The 22,238-nt window shown below is 39.0% G+C and overlaps 1 protein-coding gene across 1 annotated transcript in view; it reads right to left on the bottom strand.

The window, feature by feature from the left end:
- LOC103744491 (sperm-associated antigen 16 protein) overlaps window positions 1–22,238 on the bottom strand; it is a 619,142-nt gene that overhangs the window by 574,251 nt on the left and 22,653 nt on the right. Inside the window, exons 4-5 of the mRNA XM_017801372.2 lie at window positions 20,156–20,274; window positions 4,611–4,748 (exon numbers count right to left, since the gene is read on the bottom strand). Of these exons, the coding sequence (XP_017656861.2) occupies window positions 4,611–4,748; window positions 20,156–20,274 (257 nt within the window). The remainder of the gene's footprint in view (window positions 1–4,610; window positions 4,749–20,155; window positions 20,275–22,238) is intronic.

The following is a 22,238-nucleotide window of genomic DNA, read 5'->3' as shown; positions in this document are numbered from 1 at the left end:
TTCTTAATTTCTCTTTTGACCCATTCATCATTCAGGAGTGTGTTGTTTAATCTTCATGTGTTCATGTGGTGATTAGGGCTTCTTCCAGTGGTGATTGTAAGCTTTATTGCATTGTAGTCTGATAGAATTCATGGAATTATTTCAATCTTTTTGTATTTGTTGAGGTTTGTTTTGTGTCCCAGTATATGGTCGATTTCGGAGAAGGTTCCATGGGATGCTGAGGAGAAAGTATGTCCTTTGGTGCTTGGGTGGAATACTCGGTAGATGTCTGTTAGGTCGATTTGATATATTGTATTGTTTAATTCAGATGTCTGTTTAACTGTCTGCCCTGTTGACCTATCTAATGGAGACAGTGGGGTATTGAAGTCCCCTGCTATTAATGAGTTGGGATTAATCTGGCTCTTAAAGTCCTGTAGTATTGTCTTTATGAATGCACCAGAGTTTGGTGAATATATGTTCATGATTGTAATATCTTCTTGATTCACTGTTCCTTTGATCAGAATGAAGTGGCCCTCTTTGTCTCTTCTGATTAGTTTTCGTTTAAAGTCTATTTTGTCAGATATTAGAATTGCTATGCCTGCTTTTTTCTTAGTGCCATTTTTTTCATCCTTTCACTTTAAGATAGTCTCTGTCCTTGAAAGTGAGATGAGTTTCTTGCAGACAACAAAAAATGGGTTTTGTTTCTTAATCCATTCATAGTCTGTGTCTTTTGACTGGGGAGTTAGTCCATTAATATTTAAAGTTATAAATGAAAGATGAGTATTGAATCCTGTCATTTTTATTTCTGTTTACATTCTTGATATAGCTTTACTTTTCCACAGTTATATACCTTCACTGGATTTTTTCCACAATCACTTGGGTTTATAGTCATTCCTTTCTTCAGCTCTTTGTATTGCTCCCAGAACTCTCTGAAGGGCTGGTTTTGTGGACATGAATTCCTTCAGCTTATTTATGTCATGGAAGATTTTTCTTTCTCGTTTCGATGTGCTGTGGAGAGTTTCTGTTCTGGTCCTGTCTTTTGGTGTTCTGTATGCTTCTTGTATTTGAATGGGAAATACCTTGATCCAGGCTCTTCTGGCTTTCATAGTTTGCATTGAAAAGTCAGCTGTGATCCTAATGGGTTTTCCTTTATATGTGATTTGTTGTTTCTCTTTTGCAGCTTTCAGTATTTTCTCTTTGTTTTGTGCGTGTAGTGTTTTTACTAGGATGTGCCGTGGAGTTTCTGTTCTGGTCCTGTCTGTTTGGTGTTCTGTATGCTTCTTGTATTTGTATGGGCATGTCTTTCTTTAAGTTTGGGAAATTTTCTTCCACAATTCTGTTGAAGATCTGGTCCATGCCATTGTCTTGGGATTCTTCTCCTTCTTGTATGCCTATGATTCGCAAGTTTGGTCTTTTTATGGTATCACTCAATTCCTGCATATTCCATTCTTGTGATTTCTTAAATTTTTCATAGTTTTTGCTTGAGTGGTCCAGTTCGTCCACTTTATCTTCTAGTCTTGATACTCTGTTTTCCATTTTGTTCATCCTACAGGTGAGGCTTTCTCCTGTCATTTCTAATTGGCCTACTGAGTGTTTCACTTCCTTCTTCATTTCAGCCTGAGTATTCTTCAATATTTCTAGCTCTTTTCTGAATTCATTCAGAAGTTTATCCCTATCTTCCTTCAGCTCTATGATTACCTTGTTTGTGTGTTCTTTAAATTCACGGAATTCTTTTACCATGTTTATAATTGTTCTTTTGAGTTCCATGTCCTGCATTATCTCTAGGAGGTTCTCATTGTGCTACTCTAGAGGACTATTGGTATTTGGTGGAGTATGTTATTTTGGTTTTTCATGTTATTATTTTTTCTCTGAGATTTTGACATGTGAATTTCTTTTGTAGTTTCTGATTCTTGTGTGAGACTCAAGACTTCAAGTTTAGGTCTGCTCCTTTTTGTGAACTTTATGTGTCTTTGTTGTTTACTTTTTGGGCATGAAAAGCTGGCTCTTCTAAGCTTCTGGTTCTCTTTTTTGATTTTATATTGGAGTGGCCAGATTGCTTTTGTCTTCAGGAGTTCCCACAGAGGCCCAATTCAGATGAGGATCATATGTTTTCAGGCTTTCTCCTAAGGTCTGAATCCCTCCAGGAACCACTTTGGCCTCACAAATTTGGGGGCTGGGCTGGCCTGGGAACCTGGCCCAGAAAATATGCTGGTCTAGGGCAGCTGGTGCCTGTGCCACCCAGAGATGCAACGGCAGATGGGGCGGGAAGAGGTCCCAAGGACTCCTGGGGACTGCACTGAGGAGCTGTGTTGGTCTAGAAGCAAAGGATCAGGAAGAGGATAGGTCATCCCCTGTGTCCCAGAAAGAAGCTGGCTGGTGGTGCAGGCCCAGGGAAGCAGAGGGAGGTGAGGGCGGGGCCAGGCCCAGAAGCAGTGCTCAGGGGCCCAGAGAAGGCACTATCTTGGTCTGTATGAAAAGGATCAGGAAGCAGTATTGGTTCCCCAGGTGTCTGGGGCCCCAAGACAAGGAATGGGGCAGGACCCAAACTAGGAGAGACCAGCGGGGGAGACGGTAGGGTGAATGAGGCTGGGGGAGTCAAGGTGCAGAGGGCACAATGGACTTAGCCTGGAGAGAGGCCTGCGGGTAGGAGAGAGCTAAAAGCAATTTTTTAAAAGTAAATATTTCTTTCACTTGACAATATAAAATCACATTTCTTTATATTAATTTTTAAATATATGTTTAAAATATTATGCTTCCACAAAGTAGTCCTTTTTCCTAGTTTTTGTGTTAATATACTTATTTGCCAACTATCCTCCTTAAATATGTTTAGTAAAAATGGATGAATAAAGCATGAACTACATCGAATTATTGATATTTCCACATAATATTACCTAATCTGAGTAGACTCCCCAAGTCAATGTATTCACATAATTCTTTATCAGAAGTACATTGGTTATTTATCTAAAATCATCCACCAAAAACTATTTCTTCCATTAATTTTAGAAAGAGAAAGTAGTGGAAAGATTATGCTTCTAGCTGTTAAGTCTCCTTTTACATATGTTTGTTCTAGACATTATAAAGCAAGGGCTTCTTTTCAGGAATTATTTTAAAGTTTTGAAAATAAAATTTGTGTTAATCAAAATATAAATAAATAAAAATTCTCAATGTTATTATTTATTTTGATTGAAAAGTCACAAAATGTGACCTGAGGCATTAGTGCGGTTTTTATTTAAAAATTATGTAAGCATATGCACACATTGGAAAAGCCCACAAAGATAGTCAACAAAATTGTAAAAGTGGTTGGCTGCTGACCATGAGACTATTAATAGCTCCCAGTTTCTTCTTTTCAAAAGGCTATCTCTAGAGAGGCTTTCTGCTTACCAAAGACTTAACAAAAGAGGGTCCAGAGATGCTCCACATGGCTCCCACCTCCACATACACAGAGATGCTCCACATGGCTCCCACCTCCACATACACAGAGATGCTCCACATGGCTCCCACCTCCACATACACAGAGATGCTCCACATGGCTCCCACCTCCACATACACAGAGATGCTCCACATGGCTCCCACCTCCACATACACAGAGATGCTCCACATGGCTCCCACCTCCACATACACAGAGATGCTCCACATGGCTCCCACCTCCACATACACAGAGATGCTCCACATGGCTCCCACCTCCACATACACAGAGATGCTCCACATGGCTCCCACCTCCACATACACAGAGATGCTCCACATGGCTCCCACCTCCACATACACAGAGATGCTCCACATGGCTCCCACCTCCACATACACAGAGATGCTCCACATGGCTCCCACCTCCACATACACAGAGATGCTCCACATGGCTTCCACCTCCACATATACATTGCCTTTCCCATTATCAACAGCCCCCACCAAAGTGATACAATTATTATAACATGTAAACCTGCACACTACTACCACCATAGGGCACAAATAACATTATTCCTTTTAAGGAATTTTAAAATACTGCAATTCTCAGGCTGGAGAGATGGCTCAGCAGTTAAGAACACCAGCTGTTCTTGCAGAAGACCTGGGTTTGAATCCCAGCACCCACATGGCAGCTAACAGCTGTCCATGACTCTAGTCCCAAGGGATCTGACAGCCTCTTCTGACCTCCACGGGCATTGCACAACACAGCTGCACTTACCTACATGTGGGCAATACACACATAAAATTAAAAAATAATAATAAATAAAAAAAATTTTAAATACTACAATTCTCCTACTAAGAACAGATTGGCTCCATCCTTCCACTCTTTTCATTAATTTCATTAATGAAACTATCATGTCTGAAACTAGCTTATCTTGATGAGAGAAAACTTCACAAACCATGAAAGATTATCACACACATAAGACAGCAGCTGTTGTGTAACAAATTCACCATCTGCACCCAGAGACTTGGGTTCTGCTTCTTTAGTGAGTTGTACTTAGTAGGTCTAGTTATCTACTCAATGAATTTGCTTGTGAAGCTTTTTACAACTAGAACATAAATATGATTCAACACTCCAGAATTAAATTTTTCAATGTACGTATCTACTTACTGCAACTCTTTAACTTTATTTAGACTAATTTTTTTAAATGTGTCAGGTAAAAATAACATACTCAGCTGCCTGTTTGAAGTTCTTCAAATCTCTCTTCAAATTTTTGTTCTCATTCTCTAAAAGCATAACCTGGCTGTAGACATCTGGAACAGTCCCAACAGATCTAAGATCAGTTCCTCCCTTCTGGATTAACTCATACCTAGGATGAAATTAAACAAAAGGCATTTTATTTCACTTTTCTACTAGAAAGCTAATGACTGTTATAACTCAAAATATTGTGTCACAGAATTTTATAGTAATGATCTGCTATATTATAGTTATAAATTAAAGCCAGAATTAATATATTGTTAAAATTAAATATCACCAAATTTGTGGAAACAGTACAAACATGACATATAATATACAACTGGACATCTCTCCTATGTTCCATGCACCTAAAGTCTAGTGAAGTTGTCAAAATTGCCCCAGTCTTTATGTCATGGAGTCTCTAGTCTAGCAGCAATGGTGGTAAGTACTAGAAGGAGAAAGAATGAAGACAAGAGATGGCAAGGTGTTTGCTATTGTATACAGGGAAGTCATGACTAACAAGAATGGCTGACATGGCTGACACGTGATACTGCAGCAGAGATCTGAAATAAATGGGGGATGTTGTGACACAGAGCTACAAATAAGGAATGCCTGAAGTCAACAGAAAAATTAATACAAAGTCCCTGAGACATAGACATGTTTGACATGATAAGAAAGAGTGAAAAGTAAGTATTTCTGGAAAATCTGGAGCTGGAGCCAAAAAAGTGAGCAAAGAAGATAGTAAGAACTGTGGGGACCAAAGGAGAGAATCAGCGTGAGCAAAACGATTTGACTCTGAATCAGACTGAGGCCATGGGAAGGTCTTGAGAAAAGAAATGGTGATCAAATCCATGTTTTAAAAGGGGACTCTATTTCAAGAAACAGACTCTAAAGGAAAACACAACATAGCCCAGGAGAGAGCAAGAGCAGTATGTTGAGCAGAAGGAGGATAGGCAAAGGTTACAAGAAGGGGAGCATTCTGGGCTTGGTATAAAGGTAGAGCCAACTGAATCATCTAATGAATCAGACATCAGGTGTTAGCACAAGTGGTAAGTCAGTGATGACTTCAAGGTTTCTGACTCAGTAACAGTAAGCCATTTATGACATGGGAATAAAAGTAGTAAGAACTGGGTAGTTGGAAGAATCAAGGAATTGTTTCCATCAATATTAAATGCAGCATGCCTACATTCATGTGGGGAAAATGTTGGCTATGCCTGTCAGAAGTTCAGGGGGAAAGTCAAGAAAAGTGGTTTAAAATTGTACTTTATGAGTATATAAATGCTATTTCACACTCATGGTACCAGAAGAAATCAGCCTTAACATCAAAGTGACACAAAAATGAAAAATTCATAGGACTAATCCCTAAAATATTCAACTGTTTCAAAGTTGGAGCAGAGGGAGTAAACACACTAAGAAAAACTAGGACCAGAGCAGTGTTGGAAAATAAGGAAAAGCTATAACTGAAGAATATGTTCCAAGAAGAGAGATGTGAGTGACTGACCACATGGCCAGAAGGTTGAAACAGCCACCAGACCTGGCCATGTGTAAAGCATTACAAAAAGATTTCAATGGAGTAATGGCAATGAAGGCCAAACTAGAGCATACATCAGCAGGAATAAGAAAAGGGCAACAAATTTCTCAAGAAAATGTGCCAGTAAATGTGAGACTAGAAAACCAAGATGTGTTGGAATGACTTTTACAAAATGGATGTAACATAATCTGGACTAGAGACTTTTAACTAATCTTGCAACCAAAAAGTTACTCTTTATAATGTAAACAAACATGAACTATATGCTTCTCTTGTGACCTGAGTACCTGACCTTTATTCCCTAGGACCCCTCCTTGCCCTTCACCCAACAAAATGAATGACTGCATGTACTAATGCTTTACCTACAAAGTGCTGGAAAGCAGCATACTTATTTCATTGAAAACAATGAAAGTTTGAGAAGTCTGTTCATAGTTGTCTGTGTGTGATATTCTAGGCCCTGGAATCAAAGACCAAGATTCTCTGATAAGACAAGTACATGTCCTGACTTCTATTCCCCCATTTCATGCTGGAGATACTGTTTCAATTAAGAATGAGCAAAGCAATTTTTTCAGCCCTGTCCCTGCCAGCCTCTCTCACAAACAGGCTCTAATTCCTTCACCTCAAGTCCCAGGACTAGCATCCCAAACCAGATTAACCAATCACCCTAACACAGATTCACTAAGTCCTCACCCAATTAGTCCCCTCACCACCAAATGCCCACCCTCCAGATCATGCAGACAGACCTGCTCAGTCAGGACTCTGGACTAGTTTCCCAAATCAGAGCAACAAATCACCCTACCATATGGCCAAAGTCCCAGCCTCCTGGATCAGACAGACAGACCTGCTCAGCCAGGATTCTGCAGAGTAAAAGTTCCTGTTGAACACGTAACTGACAAAGAACAACTATATGCCCAGATGGCAACACAAAAACAAAAATAATATGAAAAACCAGGAAAATATGTCCCCAACAAAACCCATGGGTCCAACAGAAGTGCACAACATTGAGAATCACTCTGCAGAACTCCAGGACACAAAATTTAAAATAACAATCATAAAAACATGATCAAAGAATTACAATAAAACACAAACAACTCAAAGAACTCAATGAGGAAAGGCGTAAACTTTTGATGGAAGCTCAAGAACATACAAATATGTGGCTTAATGAAATATCAAAAACATATCATAAGTTGAAAAGCAAATCCACTAAAGAGATAGAAATAGTGAAGAAAGCATAAATGGAAATGAACATGGGAGTGAAACATTCAATAAACCAGTTAAAAACAACAGGAGAAAGTCTCACAAGCAGAATGAATGAAATGGAAAACAGAACATCAAGACTAGAGGATAAAGTTTGAAGATCTGGACTTCTTAAGCAAAGACTATGCAAAATTCAAAAAACCAAACAAAATAGGAATGGAATATTCAGGAAATGTGGGACAACATGAAATGAGCAAACCTACATATCATATGCATACAGGAAGGAGAAGAAAATCAAAGCTATGGCATTGAACAAATCTTCAATAGTATTATAGAGGAGGACTTCCATAAATTAAGGAAAGAAATACCTATGGAGAGTCAAAGAGCACAAGGAACACCAGGAAGACATGATCAGAACAGAAAGTCCCCAGGACATATCACAGTAAAAACATTAAGTGTATAGAAAGAAGAGAGGGCACTGAAAGCCACTAGAGAAAAATGAGTTACATATAAAGGAAAACCCATCAGAATTAAAGCAGACTTTTCAATGCAAACTATGAAAGCCAGAAAAGCCTGGAACAAACTATTCCCAATTCTAAACAACCATGGATGCCAACCCTGAATACTTTGTCCAGCAAAATTAGCAAGGTCGAAGGGGAACAGAAAATTTTACATGACACAAATAGGATGAAAGAATTTATGTCTTCCAAATCAGCACTACAGAGAATACTTGAAGTAATACAATGGACAGAAGAAAGGAATGAGTATGTCCAAAAGCCTACAAAAGGAAAATAAAGAAAGGTATAAAAATGGAAATAGAAAATAGGGCCACAAACACAAAGAAATTAAAATGACAGTACACAATAGACACCTTTAAATAATAACACTAAATATCAATGGCCTCATCTCCTCTGTCAAAAGACACAGGCTGGTATCAAGAAAAAAAAAAGAAAACCCATCTTTTTGTTGTCTTCAAGAAACGCATCTTACCTTCAAGCTTAGACACTATCTTAGGGTGAAAGGATGGAAAAAAAGTATTCTAAGAAAATGTCCCCAAGAAGCAAACAGGTGTCCCTATCTTTTTGTTGTCTTCAAGAAACTCATCTCACCTTCAAGGATAGACACTATCTTAGGGTGAAAGAACGGAAAAAATATTCCAAGCAAATGGCCCTAAGAAGCAAGCAGGTGTTTCAATTTTAATATCTGAGAAAATAGACTTCAAATTAAAACTCATCAAAAGAGATAAGGAGAGTTATTTCATTTTTATCAAAGGAACAAATGAGCAAGAATATATTACAATCATGAACATTTATGCACAAAACTCTGGAGCACCCAATTTCATAAAATCAGTAGTCCAGGACCATAAAACAGAGATTGGCACAACTCAGTGATAGTAGACGACTTTAATACACACTTTCTTCAATAGACAGGTCAGCTGGACAAAGAATAAACAGAGAGACATCTGAATTAAATGACATACTATATGAAATGGACCTAACAGATATATACAGAATATTCCACCCAACCACCAAAGAATACATTTTCTACTCGCAGCTCATGCAAGTTATTTTAAAATTGACCACATTCTGGGGTACAAAACAAATCTCAACAAATACAAAAAAACTGAAATAATTCCATGCCTTCTATTAGACCACAGAGCAATAAAGCTTAGATTAAACAACACACTCCTGAATCATTAATGGGTCAAAGAAGAAATTGAGAAAGATATAAAAGTATTCCTAGAACAAAATGAAAATGAGAACACAACACAACAAAACCTCTGGGACACCCTAAAAGCAGTCCTAAGAGGGAAGTTTATAGCTCTTAGTGCCTACATTTTTTAGTGCTTACATTAAAAAAATCAGAAAGAGCACATGTAATCAACTTGATAATACAACTCAAGACTCTGGAAAGGCAAGAACAAACCAACCCCAAACCTAGTAGATGAGAAGAAATAACAAAACTCAGAGCAGAAATAAATGAAATAGAAACAAAGAAAACAATAACAAAAAAAATCAATGAATCTAAGAGCAGGTTCTTTGAAAGGTTAAACAAGATAGACAGACCCTTAGCCCAGTTAACCAAAAGAAAGAAAGAGCAAAACTAAATCAACAAAATCAGAGATGAAAGGGGAAACATCACAACAGACACCAAAACAATCCAAAATATTGTAAGGGAATACTTGAAAAATCTATACTCCATTAAATTTGAAAACCTAAAAGAAATCGATGAATTTCTAAAATCATGGCTGTCACCAAAGTTAAACCAAGAGGAGATCAACAGCCTAAACAGACCCATAACAAATAAAGAAGTTGAAACAGTAATATAAAACCTCCCAACTAAAAAAAGCCCAGGCCTATATGGATTCACAGCAGAATTCTACCAGACATTCAAAGAAAATCTACAACCAAAAATGCTTAAATTATTCAAAAAGATAGAAACAGAGGGAGAATTCCCAAACTCCTTCTATGAATCCAGTATCAGTCTAATACCAAAACCAGGTAAAGATATAACCAAAAAAGGAAACTATAGACCCATATTCTTAACATATATTGACCCATATGCATGAACACAGATGCAAAGATAATCAACAAAATACTTGCAAACTGCATACAAACACACATCAAAAAGATCATCCACCATGACCAAGTTGGCTTTATTCCAGAGATGCAAGGATAGTTCAACATACCTAAGTCAATAAATGTAATGAAACATATAAATGGACTTAAAGACAAAAACTACATGGTCTTTTCAATAGATGGAGAAAAGGCATTTGACAAAATCCAACATGCATTCATGTTAAAAGTCCTAGAAGGAGTTGGTATGAAGGGAACATATCTCAACATAATTATAGCTGTATACAACAAACCCATAGCCTGCATCATCTTAAATGGAGGAAAACTGGAAGCCTTCTGATTAAAATCAGGAACCAGACAGGGCTGTCCACTATCTCCACTCCTTTTCAATAACTGCTTGAAACCCTTGCTAGAGCAATAAGACAAGAGAAGGAAATTAAAGGAGTACCAAATGGAGAAGAAGAGATCAAATTATCCTTTTTTGCAGATGATATGATATTATATGGATAAGATCCTAAAATTTCACCAGAAAATTGTTAGAATTGATTAATGCTTTCAGTAAAGTGTCAGGATATAAAATCAACTTACAAAAATCAATAGCCTTTCTATATACCAATAACAAGCGATCAGAAAAAGCACTCAGGGAAACCCTCCCATTCTCAATAGCCTCAAAAAAAATTAGGAATAAACCTAACCAAAGACAGTAATGAGCACTACAGTGAAAATTTCAAAACTCTAAAGAAAAAGATAGAGGAAGACACTGGGAGATGGAAAGACTTACCATGCTCATAGATTGATAGAATCAACATTGTGAAAATGACCATCTTACCAAAAGAAATTTATAGATTCAATGCAATCCCAATTAAAATAACCATAACATTCTTCACAGAGCTTGACAAAATAATCCTAAAATGCATATGGAATCACAAAAGAGCTCAGATTGCCAAATATATCTTGGGCAAAAAGAACAATGCAGGGAGGATCACCATACCAGATCTTAGATTATATTACAGAGCTACAGTCATAAAAACAGCATGGCACTGGCACAAAAATAGGCATATAGATCAATGGAACAGAACAGAAGACCCGAACATGAGTTCATATAATTTCAGCCACCTGATATGCAACGAAAGTGCTAAGAACACACAATGGAGGAAAGACAGCATCTTCAACAAGTGGTGCTGGCAAAACTGGATCTCCACCAGCAGAAAAAGTGAAAGTTGAACCTTATCTTTCACCCTGAACAAAAGTAAACTCCAAATGGATCAAAGACCTCAGTATAAAACCTGAAATTCAGAAACTGCTAGAAGAAAACAGGCAGCGCCCTACAAGATATACACATAGGAAAGTACTTTCTAAACCAGACACCAGCTGATCATGCACTAAGGTCAACAATCAGTAAGTGGGACCTACAGAAAAAAAAAATTAAGGAAGGGAAGAGGAAACCCACTGAGTGAAAGAAAATCTTTACCAGCTATGTATCCAAAAGAAGATTAATATCCAGAGCACACAAAGAACTCAAAAATGAAAGAAATAAGAAGATAGACAACCCAATAAAAAGATAAATGATAGACCTAAACTGAGAGCTCTTGAGAGAAGAAATAAAAATGGCTAAGAAGCACCTTAAAAAGTGCTCAACATCCTTAGTAATTATAGAAATGCAAATCAAAACCACTTTAAGATTCCATCTTACCCTACTCAGACTGGCTAAGATCAAGAGAAAAAAAAGACTCCAAATGCTGGAGAGGATGTGGAGAAAGGGGAATGTTCATTCACTGCTGGTGGGATTGCAAACTCATGCAAACACTATGGAAAGCAGTGTGGAGAACCCTCAAAAAACTAAAAATGAGCTTATCATATGACCTGGTTATACCACTCCTTGGCATATACCCAAAGAACTCATTGTGCTGTAGAGATACCTGTAAATCCATGTTTGTTGATGCCCTCTTGTTTGTTGCTGTCTCTCTTCACAATAACTAAGAAATGGAAACAACTTAAATGTCCCTCAGCTGACAAATGGTTAATGAAAATGTGGCACATATATTCAATGGAGTTCTACTCAGCAGTAAGAAAAGATGAAATTATGAAATTTGCAGGTAAATGGATGGAGCTAGAGAGTGTTATAGTAAATGAAGTAACACAAATTCAGTAAAGCAAATGATGTAGGTTTTCCCTCATGTTTGGATTGAGCCAGGTAAAGGCAAAGGATACATGGAGGTAAAGGAAAAGAAAGAACCTGAAAGGGGGATAGTGGGGAACAGATGCTACCCCAAGGGAGGTGGGAAAAGTGGGAGAAGAGGGAGGGAGGAGAGGAGGGAGGGACACGCAAGGGACTATAGTGTGGGGGACTGATGGCAGTAAGGAAGTGAGGATGGAGGTATTGGGGGACGGTGATAAGGGGGACACTGTGACTAGGGAGGGAGGGAAGATGGAGGTATTGGGGGACGGTGATAAGGGAGACACTGTGACTAGGGAGGGAGGGAAGATGGAGGTATGGGGGGGACGGTGATAAGGGAGACACTGTGACTAGGGAGGGAGGGAAGATGGAGGTGTGGGGGGATGGTGATAAGGGAGACACTGTGACTAGGGAGGGAGGGAAGATGGAGGTGTGGGGGGACGGTGATAGGGAGACACTGTGACTAGGGAGGGAGGGAAGGGGGAGGGAGGGGGGGGACGGTGATAAGGGAGACACTGTGACTAGGGAGGGAGGGAAGATGGAGGCCAGATGGAAGAAGAAAGAGTGGAGAAGAGTGAATCTTGGGGACTAGGAAACCTAGAGGGAAAAGTGATGCCCTAGAAACCCTAAGAGAAATGCACATAGTGTGTCTGAACATTAACGCGTATGTATACCTGGGAGCTGCGTGGCAGGGAATGCAGTACCAAATAAAAGAGAACTAACTCCCTTAGAGAAAGAAACGTGCCGTACAGCACTCATCAAAGCTTCGTTTTGCAACAGATGGAGGCTACTGCAGAGCTGCACATCTGGTTAGGCACAGAGAACATACACCCAGGAGATGCCCAGTACTAAGTGACACATCTGCAGTTGAATCTCTACAACTAAGGCTCATGGAACATAGCAGAATGAGGTGTAGAAAGAAGGTTAATGCAACCGTCACCAGTGAGGCTCCCTTGTACATCAGGGTGTGATGCACACAGAATGCTACAACTGGCCAAGTTTTGGAGAATAGGAGACTGTAGAGTGTAGGATGGGACCCCTCTATGGAACCTCACCCGCCCACAGCTCAGGGACCATTGGGGAAGAGGAGATGGAAAGATGTAAAAGCCAGGTCTGGTAATGAACATAAGGAGGCGAATGCTTCCAGGCCACTGGAGGCTTGCCCTTGTGAGCCTGCAGCAGTGGTGGCATCGGACATTGGACCCATGTCAACTCAGTTAAACAAGGACCCAAACGGGAGGTGAGAAATAGGTGGCGGGCACTAGATTGAGAACTGTTTGACTGACTTACATGCGACCACTGGATGGGCTGACTAGACTCCAGTGGATGATGCATTTACACTGAAGGACGTTTGAGTATAAACACCTGAATGAATAGGACTCAGCATGTATGCAGAGTGCATAGGGTTTGGTGGGGTGATAGAGAGAGGCATGGATGGGGGAAGGGGTCTGGATTTGAGTGGGAAATGTATGAAATTTTTAAAACTCAATTTAAAAAAAGTAAAAAAAAAGAATGAGCAAGGCCAGCGATGGCCAGGCCAGTTCTGAGAGACATCTGAAAGCACAGGTGCTCAGCAATTCGGGTCCATTCTTGGGGTTATGAATATTAACAGCCAAGTAGTTTCTTTTTTAAAGCATCACTGTAACGTGGCTTAGAAACACTGGCAAATGTGAACTTCAAATAGGAAACAGGATCTAGGGAACATTTCCCCTGCTTTATTATATGCCAGATATTACTGGACATCTGTGAGAATGTTCCATCAGATAGGGAAGGAATGACAAGCAAGTGAGACAGAGATCACTGCAGATGCAGTGTCCTTGAGTACACAGAGGGGCTGGGATCTAGAGGACACGAGGCGGTTGTCCACAGAGGACACCTGTGTGGTTCGGTGTCCATAATAGAAGAGCAAGAGGAGAGCTTGAGGACAGAACCAGCCGGGGATGAAGAGGAAGGTGCTATGTGTGGATCATCTATATTCTCTGTATTTAGAAACGGAAATTTTAGAGAATCATTAATAAGTTAAAGACAGGTTTTAATCGCTCTATGTAGCAAATCCATAAAGCTAGGTTAAAAAACAATTTAAGCATAGAAAAATTATTTCATGACAAAGTTGTTAAAATAATCCTTATGAACTTTGTTCTAGGTATGCTAAATAGCAGTTAACAAATTTTACTATTTTCATATTACAAACCACAATGTTATTTCTGTGTTACATATTATAAAATGCATATAACAGTAATAAATATTATATACCTAATATATAAATACTAATAAGAACATTAATAAAGTCAAATATTTGTGTTGCATTCCCTATCTACTCTAAGAAACAATAAGAGGATTCTTATAGATTACTGTGAAGGTAAATCATCATGTTATACCATTTGTTATAACATATAGCAAAGAGATACCTATGTTGTCATAAATTCATTATTTTCTTCATATTTGACTATAATTTATACTTAGAAGACATATAGAGCTATTGAAGGCTAATTGTACTGAAGTGAAAACCATAACATTTTTTGTTTGGTTGGTTTATTTGTTCTGAGACTGGGTCCCCCTGCAGCCACAGGTAACATATAATTTGCTATGTACACCAGATTGGCCTTGATCCCACAGAGATCTGCCTATCTCTTCCCTCTGAGTGCTTGGACTAAGGCCTGAGTCACAATGTCTGGCTTGACCACAAAGTTTTTAAGTGCTAGAATTGGTTTCAGAAACTTGTTTATTTAATGCAGAAATTGTAAAATACTAAATAAATAATTCCTATAAGGGCCAAAAAAGATTTAGTATTTTTCTTTAGATAGTATCCAAATTATATAAAATGTGGTGAAAGAAGTACAAGTCACAGTGTGACATGCGTGTCCATCATAGTCATCTGAGGGGATAAAATTCATTTATCAGGCAAACTTTCAGCCAATCATGAAAAACTATGAAAGATTTCCTTTGTCCTAGTTTGTTCTTCATTGCTGTGACAAAACACTCTGACCACTACCAACTTGGGGAGGAAAGGGTTTATTTATCTTACATATCCCGGGTCACAGTTCATCAGGGAGCCCAAGGTAGGAACTCAGGGCAGAAACCTGGAGGCAGGAGCTGGAGCACAGGCCATGGAGGAACGCTGCTTACTGGCTTGCTCTCTGGCCCCTGCTCAGCCTACTTTCTTATGCAACACAGGCCCACCTGCCCAGGGGTGGCACCACCCACAGTGGGCTGGGCCCTCCCACATCACTCATCAAGAAGGTGCCCTTCAGACATGGCCACAGGCCAGTCCAATAGAGGTAATTCCCTGATTGAGGCTCCCCTCAACCCAGGTGTGTCAAGTTGACACTAAAGCTATCCAGTACACCTTAAAGACATCACAAATAACTGGGATCACTATAAAATCCAAAACTGCATCTTCAGAACATGTTACATTTGCACACAGAGGATAAATTAGTGTGTTTCAGTTTTACATGTGATACTTTAAGAAATATCCCAGCCTTTTTCTTTCTTCTCCTTCTTATTCTTTTCATTCTTAAAACAAGACAACATATTCTGGTGGTTTAAAAAAGACTGCCACCATTAGGAAACAAAATTGATTCCCCAAAACCTGCCAATAAAGGTCCATCAAAGTTCTTAATATTTACCATAAGGTCAATACACTATTTAGAATTATATAAAGATGGAGAATTTGCATGAAAAATGTGTAGTGTTTGCATAAGATTTAGTGCATAACAAGAGTTTACAGCTTACTACAACAAATGAACAACATGATTAAAAAAAAAACAGTAAAGATGTAAAGGGTGACAGACAAGTTGGAATTAATTTTCCATCCTGATAGCACCAAAGGTACAGGATGGAAAACACAGGAAGCAAGAAAATATCGTCTCAAGAAAAAAGGTGAAGCATGAACTTCCTTCATGTTTTCAGAGGGTAGAAAACATATTTTACAGGGGCTGGGAAAGATGGCTCAGTTGGTAAAGCACTTGTCACTCAAGTATGAGGATCTAAGTTCAGATCCCCAGCACCCTCAATTTCAGATTCCCAGCACCCTCATAAAATTGTCTAGCAATGGGGCATGCATATAATTCCAGTGCTGGGGAGGCAGAGACAGGAGGATCCATGGGACCTGTTGGCCAGACAGTGTAGCAGAGTGAATGTTTAGTGAGAGATTACTCTCAAAAAAGAAAAGGGAAGAGAGAGAGACTGACCTGATATCAACCTCTGCCTTCTATGCGTGCACACACAGAGAGAGAGAGAGAGAGAGAGAGAGAGAGAGAGAGAGACTTAAAAATGACAGTCCTTCACAAGGAAAATGTAGTACAGCTGAAAAAGTTAGTACTGCTTGCAATTTATCAAGCCAACATAGAAAACGAGTTCAGATTTAAGCTCTAAATCAAGACATATGCTAAGCTCTCTCAGTCTCCAATCAGGAATTGCCATTAAGAGAGTGGTGCTTATGATCAGTCTGGGTTGGATGCCTTTGCCGCATACTGACTATGACTGGCTGACATTTGCTGAGGCAGATTTCCCATCCTTTCTAAGCCCATTTCTTCATCCATGAAATGGAGATTTGTTTATGGCTACCTGCTACATACAGTTTTGGAAAGAAGTAAGTGAACCAATGCATGAGAACAGACTGTACTAATAAAAATGATACAAAGAAAATTCTAGTGATGAATCTAAAATTTCATCATTTTAAACATTTTATGTCATTCACATTTAAATACCATGTTATTTTGCATAAATTTAAATGAAATACTCCCCTACAGGGATTTCTTCCACATATCACAGTATACAAACCTATCTACATATATCTAAGTGTGCTGACTTAGCAAATTGCAAATCCGTAAGAGTTACCACAATAGGAGAGTCATGACATTACTTTGCTGACTTTAATAGTGATGGGGGATAAATAATGACATGACACATAACCAGAAACCAACTCCTTATCACTGATGAAACAGGAATAGGTATCAACGATAAAAGAACAATGAGCTGTATAGTATGCATATCAGCATCCCAGGACATTGTAACTATATTGCCCATACTTGAGTCATTATAAGTATGCTAAGCAATTTTATCATCAAAAGTTACAGTGTTAATCTTTACTCATTAAATTAAAAAGATATATTGACTTACAATATATTTAGTTAGTAATTAAATGCTATAAATAATTTCTTGGTAAGCTTGCTCAGTGGGTAAAGTTGATTGCTTCACAAACCTAAAGATCTGAATTAAATCCCCAGAATTCAAGTAAAGTTGAGAGATCTAACTCCATCATGCTGCCTTCTTTAGACTACCCTAGTATGTAGTATATGTTCTAACATGTTTTTAAAAGAAAACAGGTAATTGAATAATGTTCATTTTCATCTCATTAATTGTACACATTCATCATCTATCTAACTTTAGAAAAATGTATTTTCTAATGTACTTGCAATTATTTTTTACAGACATTTGTGTATAGATCATTTTTAAATCATTCACACAATTTCCAGCTTTAAAAGAAGCAGTATTAATTTTCATTACCAAATGCTCCTTTTATGAAGGCTATGTTAATGAAAATCAGTTCCCCTCTTAAATTTAATAGCTTAGATTGGGAAATCATAAAGAATGAAACTGATAACTCCTATGTGCATGTTATCACTTGATAACAATCAAGAAAACAAAAAATAAATCTTATGTCAAAACTGAATTAATAAAATATTAGAATTCAGTTTCAAAACGCTGTAAATGTTTTACATAATACATAAATCCTCTTTCTGTACCCAATAGCTGTTAAAGACAACATCTGTGTAATGTCTTTAATTTAGTATTTCTTTAAAGGATATTAGGAACCTAAAAACCTATTGTTATGGCAGAAGATTAAAGATAGAGTCTGTCATGATCAATAAGCTATTAAAATGTTCAGTTACAGTCCATGTGTATAGCTAAAGGCTACATAACAAGAAACAGTGCCAGACAGGAGATACCTTCCTTTGGGTTGTTGGCTAGGGTGGTCAAGAGACTCCCAAAATTACTCAGGCTATTGCCACAGCCCTTGATGGCCTCCCCGAACTTGAAGGTAAGACCCTACTGCTGAAGACAGAAAATACTTCAGACACAGGATTTGGAGAAATAGAGCTGGAACTGACCTGGAAGCCACTTCCACTGAAGGCTAGCTCTCATAGCTTTGGAGAGTGCTATGAAGGTGCTAAGGAAAAATATCAACAAATGATCCAGCACCAGCTTCAAGACCAAATTACTAAATCAACGGCCAGCACAGCATACTCCATTGATGCAATAGTGGCACTTTTGTCTTGGGGGCAATCAAAAGCTACCTAATTGACTAAAAGCCCACTCAAAGGGAGGAAACTCAGGTGTGGTACTGTAACATAATCTAATACACATGGCCAGAGTGGTCATAGGCTTTAGGGAAAAACCCAAAACTATCATATCACTAGACTAATGTGATTTCTTACTATGTGCAAAATATGCATCCTTATATTTAGAGACAAATCTCGCAATCACCATCCCAAATAAGCGAATTTTGCAGTAGTCAGAGACTAATACCAAGTAACACAACTGGTCACACATGGACATTGTCTATGAATTGCACAAGCCTAAGGGACACATCTACAATACAACCTCTACACCTAAGGCTAATGGAACATAGAACAGGGATAAAGAAGAGGACAGTAAGCAAATGGCCAAAGTGTAGAGAACGAGAGTCTGCTAAATAATGGCCCTTGGACAGGACCCCTTTATTAAACTTCATCCACCCAAGGCTCAGGGACCATCACGGAAGAGGGAGCAGAGAGATTGTAAGAGCCAGGGAGAATGGGCATGACCATATGGAAACAGTCCTACAAGCTCCTGGGAACCTGCTCATATGATTCTATGGCAAAGGTGTCAGCATACACAAGTCTCATGCAAACTCAGGCAAACAGTAACCCAGCATAGAACTAGAAAATTAACAGCAGACCCCAATCTAAAGGAACTTGGCAACTGATTGCTGCTAGATGAAGAAGAGCTGATCTCCCTAAAACAAGGGACTATAGCTAGGCTGACTAGACTCAGCAGATGGACTTGCACTGGGGAACGGCTGGAGGCACTGACAACACAATGGGCAGTAACAGGGATGGCAGAGTACATGGGCTCCAGTGGGACGGGATGCACTATGGGAGGGTGCCATTTGGGGTGCGGGTATAAAGATGAATAAGATTGTCTGAGATGTTCTGTATGAAATACAAAAAAAATCAATAAAAAATGTTCAGTTATAACAAGAAAATCTTATTTTTAGGTAATATTTTAAAATACAATCCAATTTATTTCTAAATCAAAGAATACTTATAGACAAAGAATCAATTGGCTGTGTAAGTAGAGAAAAAGGATTTTTAACAGACTTTTAAGGTGGTAATTTTAATGTATCTACAGAAAATGATAAATGCCATTATGTAAAAGTAGAAGAAAATACTTCAAAAAATAATTTTGTTCTATAACTCCAGAGAATATTCCATTTTCTTATTTGGAAAGAAGTTCTATTTGAATCTTAAAGGAAGTTGAGTGAAAATTTTCTTTGTAAATGATCCCCTCATAAGTGTGTTCGCATTATGGTTTCACCTTAAAGATGGGAAGTTTCTAGCCTGAATGTAAATTCACTTTGATGTTAGTGTTAATTGTCAACTTGACAGAATGTAGAATCACCTGGGGGATGGGCCTCTGGGAGGCCTGTGGGGGATTATTTTCATTATGTTAAATGATGTGGGACACTCAGACCATCCTCTGGGCAAGAGATCCTGGACTATAAGATAGAGTAAGCTGAGCACTAACATGCATCCACTGCCCTCTCTTGTCCACTTCCTAGCTGTGGATGCCATGTGACCAGCTGCTTCAAGCTCCTGCTGCCTTGAATTCTCCATACTCAACTGCACCTTAAACTGTGACCAAAATAAACACTTCCCTTAAGTTGCTTTTGTATTTTATCACAGCAGCAGGAGAGGAAACTAAGATGCTCTTCATTTGAAGTTTTTGAAGAGAATTAAAAGTCCACATGTGAATGTTGTTAACTTTCCAAAGAACTACTCATCCTCACAATTGTTTACCATTCAGCCTGAAAGTAATCCAGTGTCTTGGCCATTCCCATTTTGATCAGGAAATTGCAGAGAAAGTCTTCTATTGCTTCATGGACTACATGACTTGGAGGAAGAATTGTTTTCTGCTCCTGGAATTTAAATGCATAATTATTAATTCTGTAAATTTATTTTGTATTTATTTATTCTCTAGATGTATACATTTATTCTGTATTTATTCTGTACCAATAGGCCTTTCATTCATTCATTTTTCAATAATTTTTCTTGAGTATTATGTACCAGAGTCTATTTTAATCCCCAGCAATAAAGCATTGTTGAATCAAAATTACTCTGTTCTGTAATGTAGTAGTTCACTAAATGGATTAAAACATTTATACCCTGGAAGATAGCACAGAGTACCTGGGGGGTAAGAGCAGAGCCTTAAAGATAGGGAAGTCCAAACCTACAATACATTTGTATGTGGAGTCAGGTATCTATATGTGCATAGTAATAAAATAAAAGAAAGCTTCATTTAAAAAGTGAGCTTTGGGCCATAATCACAAAGACACGGTTCTGAAACTGGGAAAGATAAACACACCTACGCCAAGTTCTCAGAAAACCAAAATCCCTAGGTTTTGTGAGGGCATCTGTCACAATGAAGTTGAGCCACCAACACATTACTCAGTCACTCAGGGCTGAGACCCAAAGAAATGCTGCTTTCTAAAATGCAGACGGACATAAAGGGCATCTTTTCATTTACCGAGAAGGTTTTAGGTTTTTTGTGTGTACAGACAGTGTTCACATTCAAAATCATCATTGTTATGATACATCCTTACAGAGATCAATTTCCAGAAAAATTCAGTAAATAAATTAGCATTCTAAAAGTCTTTACACAATTTATACCTCCAGAATAGAAAAACAGGTGAAAAGGAGACACGAGAGAAAATTGTGAAATGTTAGCAATTAAAAATAGTGAAATTAGTCTGCTTCCCTGGGCTGCACAACCCACCAGCCTCTTTCCTGGGTAAGTTCTCCGCGCCTTGACTCCCCCAGCCTCATTCACCCTCCCGGCTCCCCCGCCCCAGCTCTCCTCCTAGCCTGGGAACTGGCTCATTTCTTGTTTTGGCACCCCAGACACCAGGCTGACCTCTGGGCCAGGAACCACCACTGCTTCTGGATCCTTTGCATCCAGACCAACCCAGTGCCTTCTCATGGTCACCAAGAGCCCTCTGGGCCTGGTCCTGCGCTCACCTCCCTCTGCTTCCCTGGGCTGCAAAACCCACCAGCCTCTTTCCTGGGTAAGTCCAGCGGTGCCCCACCTCACCTTGACTCCCGGAGCCTAATTCACCCTCCCACCTCCCCCACCCCATCTCTCCTCCTAGCCTAGGTACTGGCACATTTCTTCTTTTGGCACCCCAGACACCAGGCCTGACCTCTCAGCTCGGAGCCACCACTGTTTGCTGATCCTTTGCATCCAGACCAACCCAGTTTCTCCCTGCAGGGCCCAGGAGCCCTTGGGGCCTCTTCCCACCCTCAGCTCCCATTGCATCCCTCGGTGGCACGGCACCAGCTGCCCAAGATCAGCATCTTTCCTGGGCCCTGCTCCAAGGCCAATTCAGCCTCCAAATTCCGGAGGATAAAATCTTTCCTAGAGGGATCTAGACCTTAGGAGAAAGCCTGAGAGCATCTGATCCTCATCTGACTTGGGACTCTGTGGGAACTCCTGAAGACAAAAGCAATCTGGCCACTCCAATATAAAATCAAAGAGAGAAACAGAAGCTTAGAGGAACCAGCTTGTCATACCCCAAAATAAACCACAAGGTACATAAAGTTTACAAAAAGAAGCAGACCTAAACTGGAAGGCTTGAGTCTCACACAAGAATCAGAAACAACAAAAGAAATTCACATGTAAGTCACAGAGAAAAATTAATAACACGAAAAACCAAAATAACATATCCTCACCAAGTATCAATAGTTTTCTAGAGGAGTACAATGAGAACCCCCTAGAGATAATGCAGGACATGGAACTCAAAAGAACAATTATAAACATGATAAAAGAATTCAGTGAATTTAAAGAACACACAAACAAATAAATTAGAGAACTGAAGGATGATAG

The sequence above is a fragment of the Nannospalax galili genome, unplaced genomic scaffold (assembly GCF_000622305.1).
Source record: "Nannospalax galili isolate Female #2095 unplaced genomic scaffold, S.galili_v1.0 scaffold281, whole genome shotgun sequence".
Taxonomy (NCBI): domain Eukaryota; kingdom Metazoa; phylum Chordata; class Mammalia; order Rodentia; family Spalacidae; genus Nannospalax; species Nannospalax galili.
The sequence above is the reverse complement of the archived record's forward strand: the minus strand, read 5'-3'. Positions and strand labels throughout refer to the sequence as shown.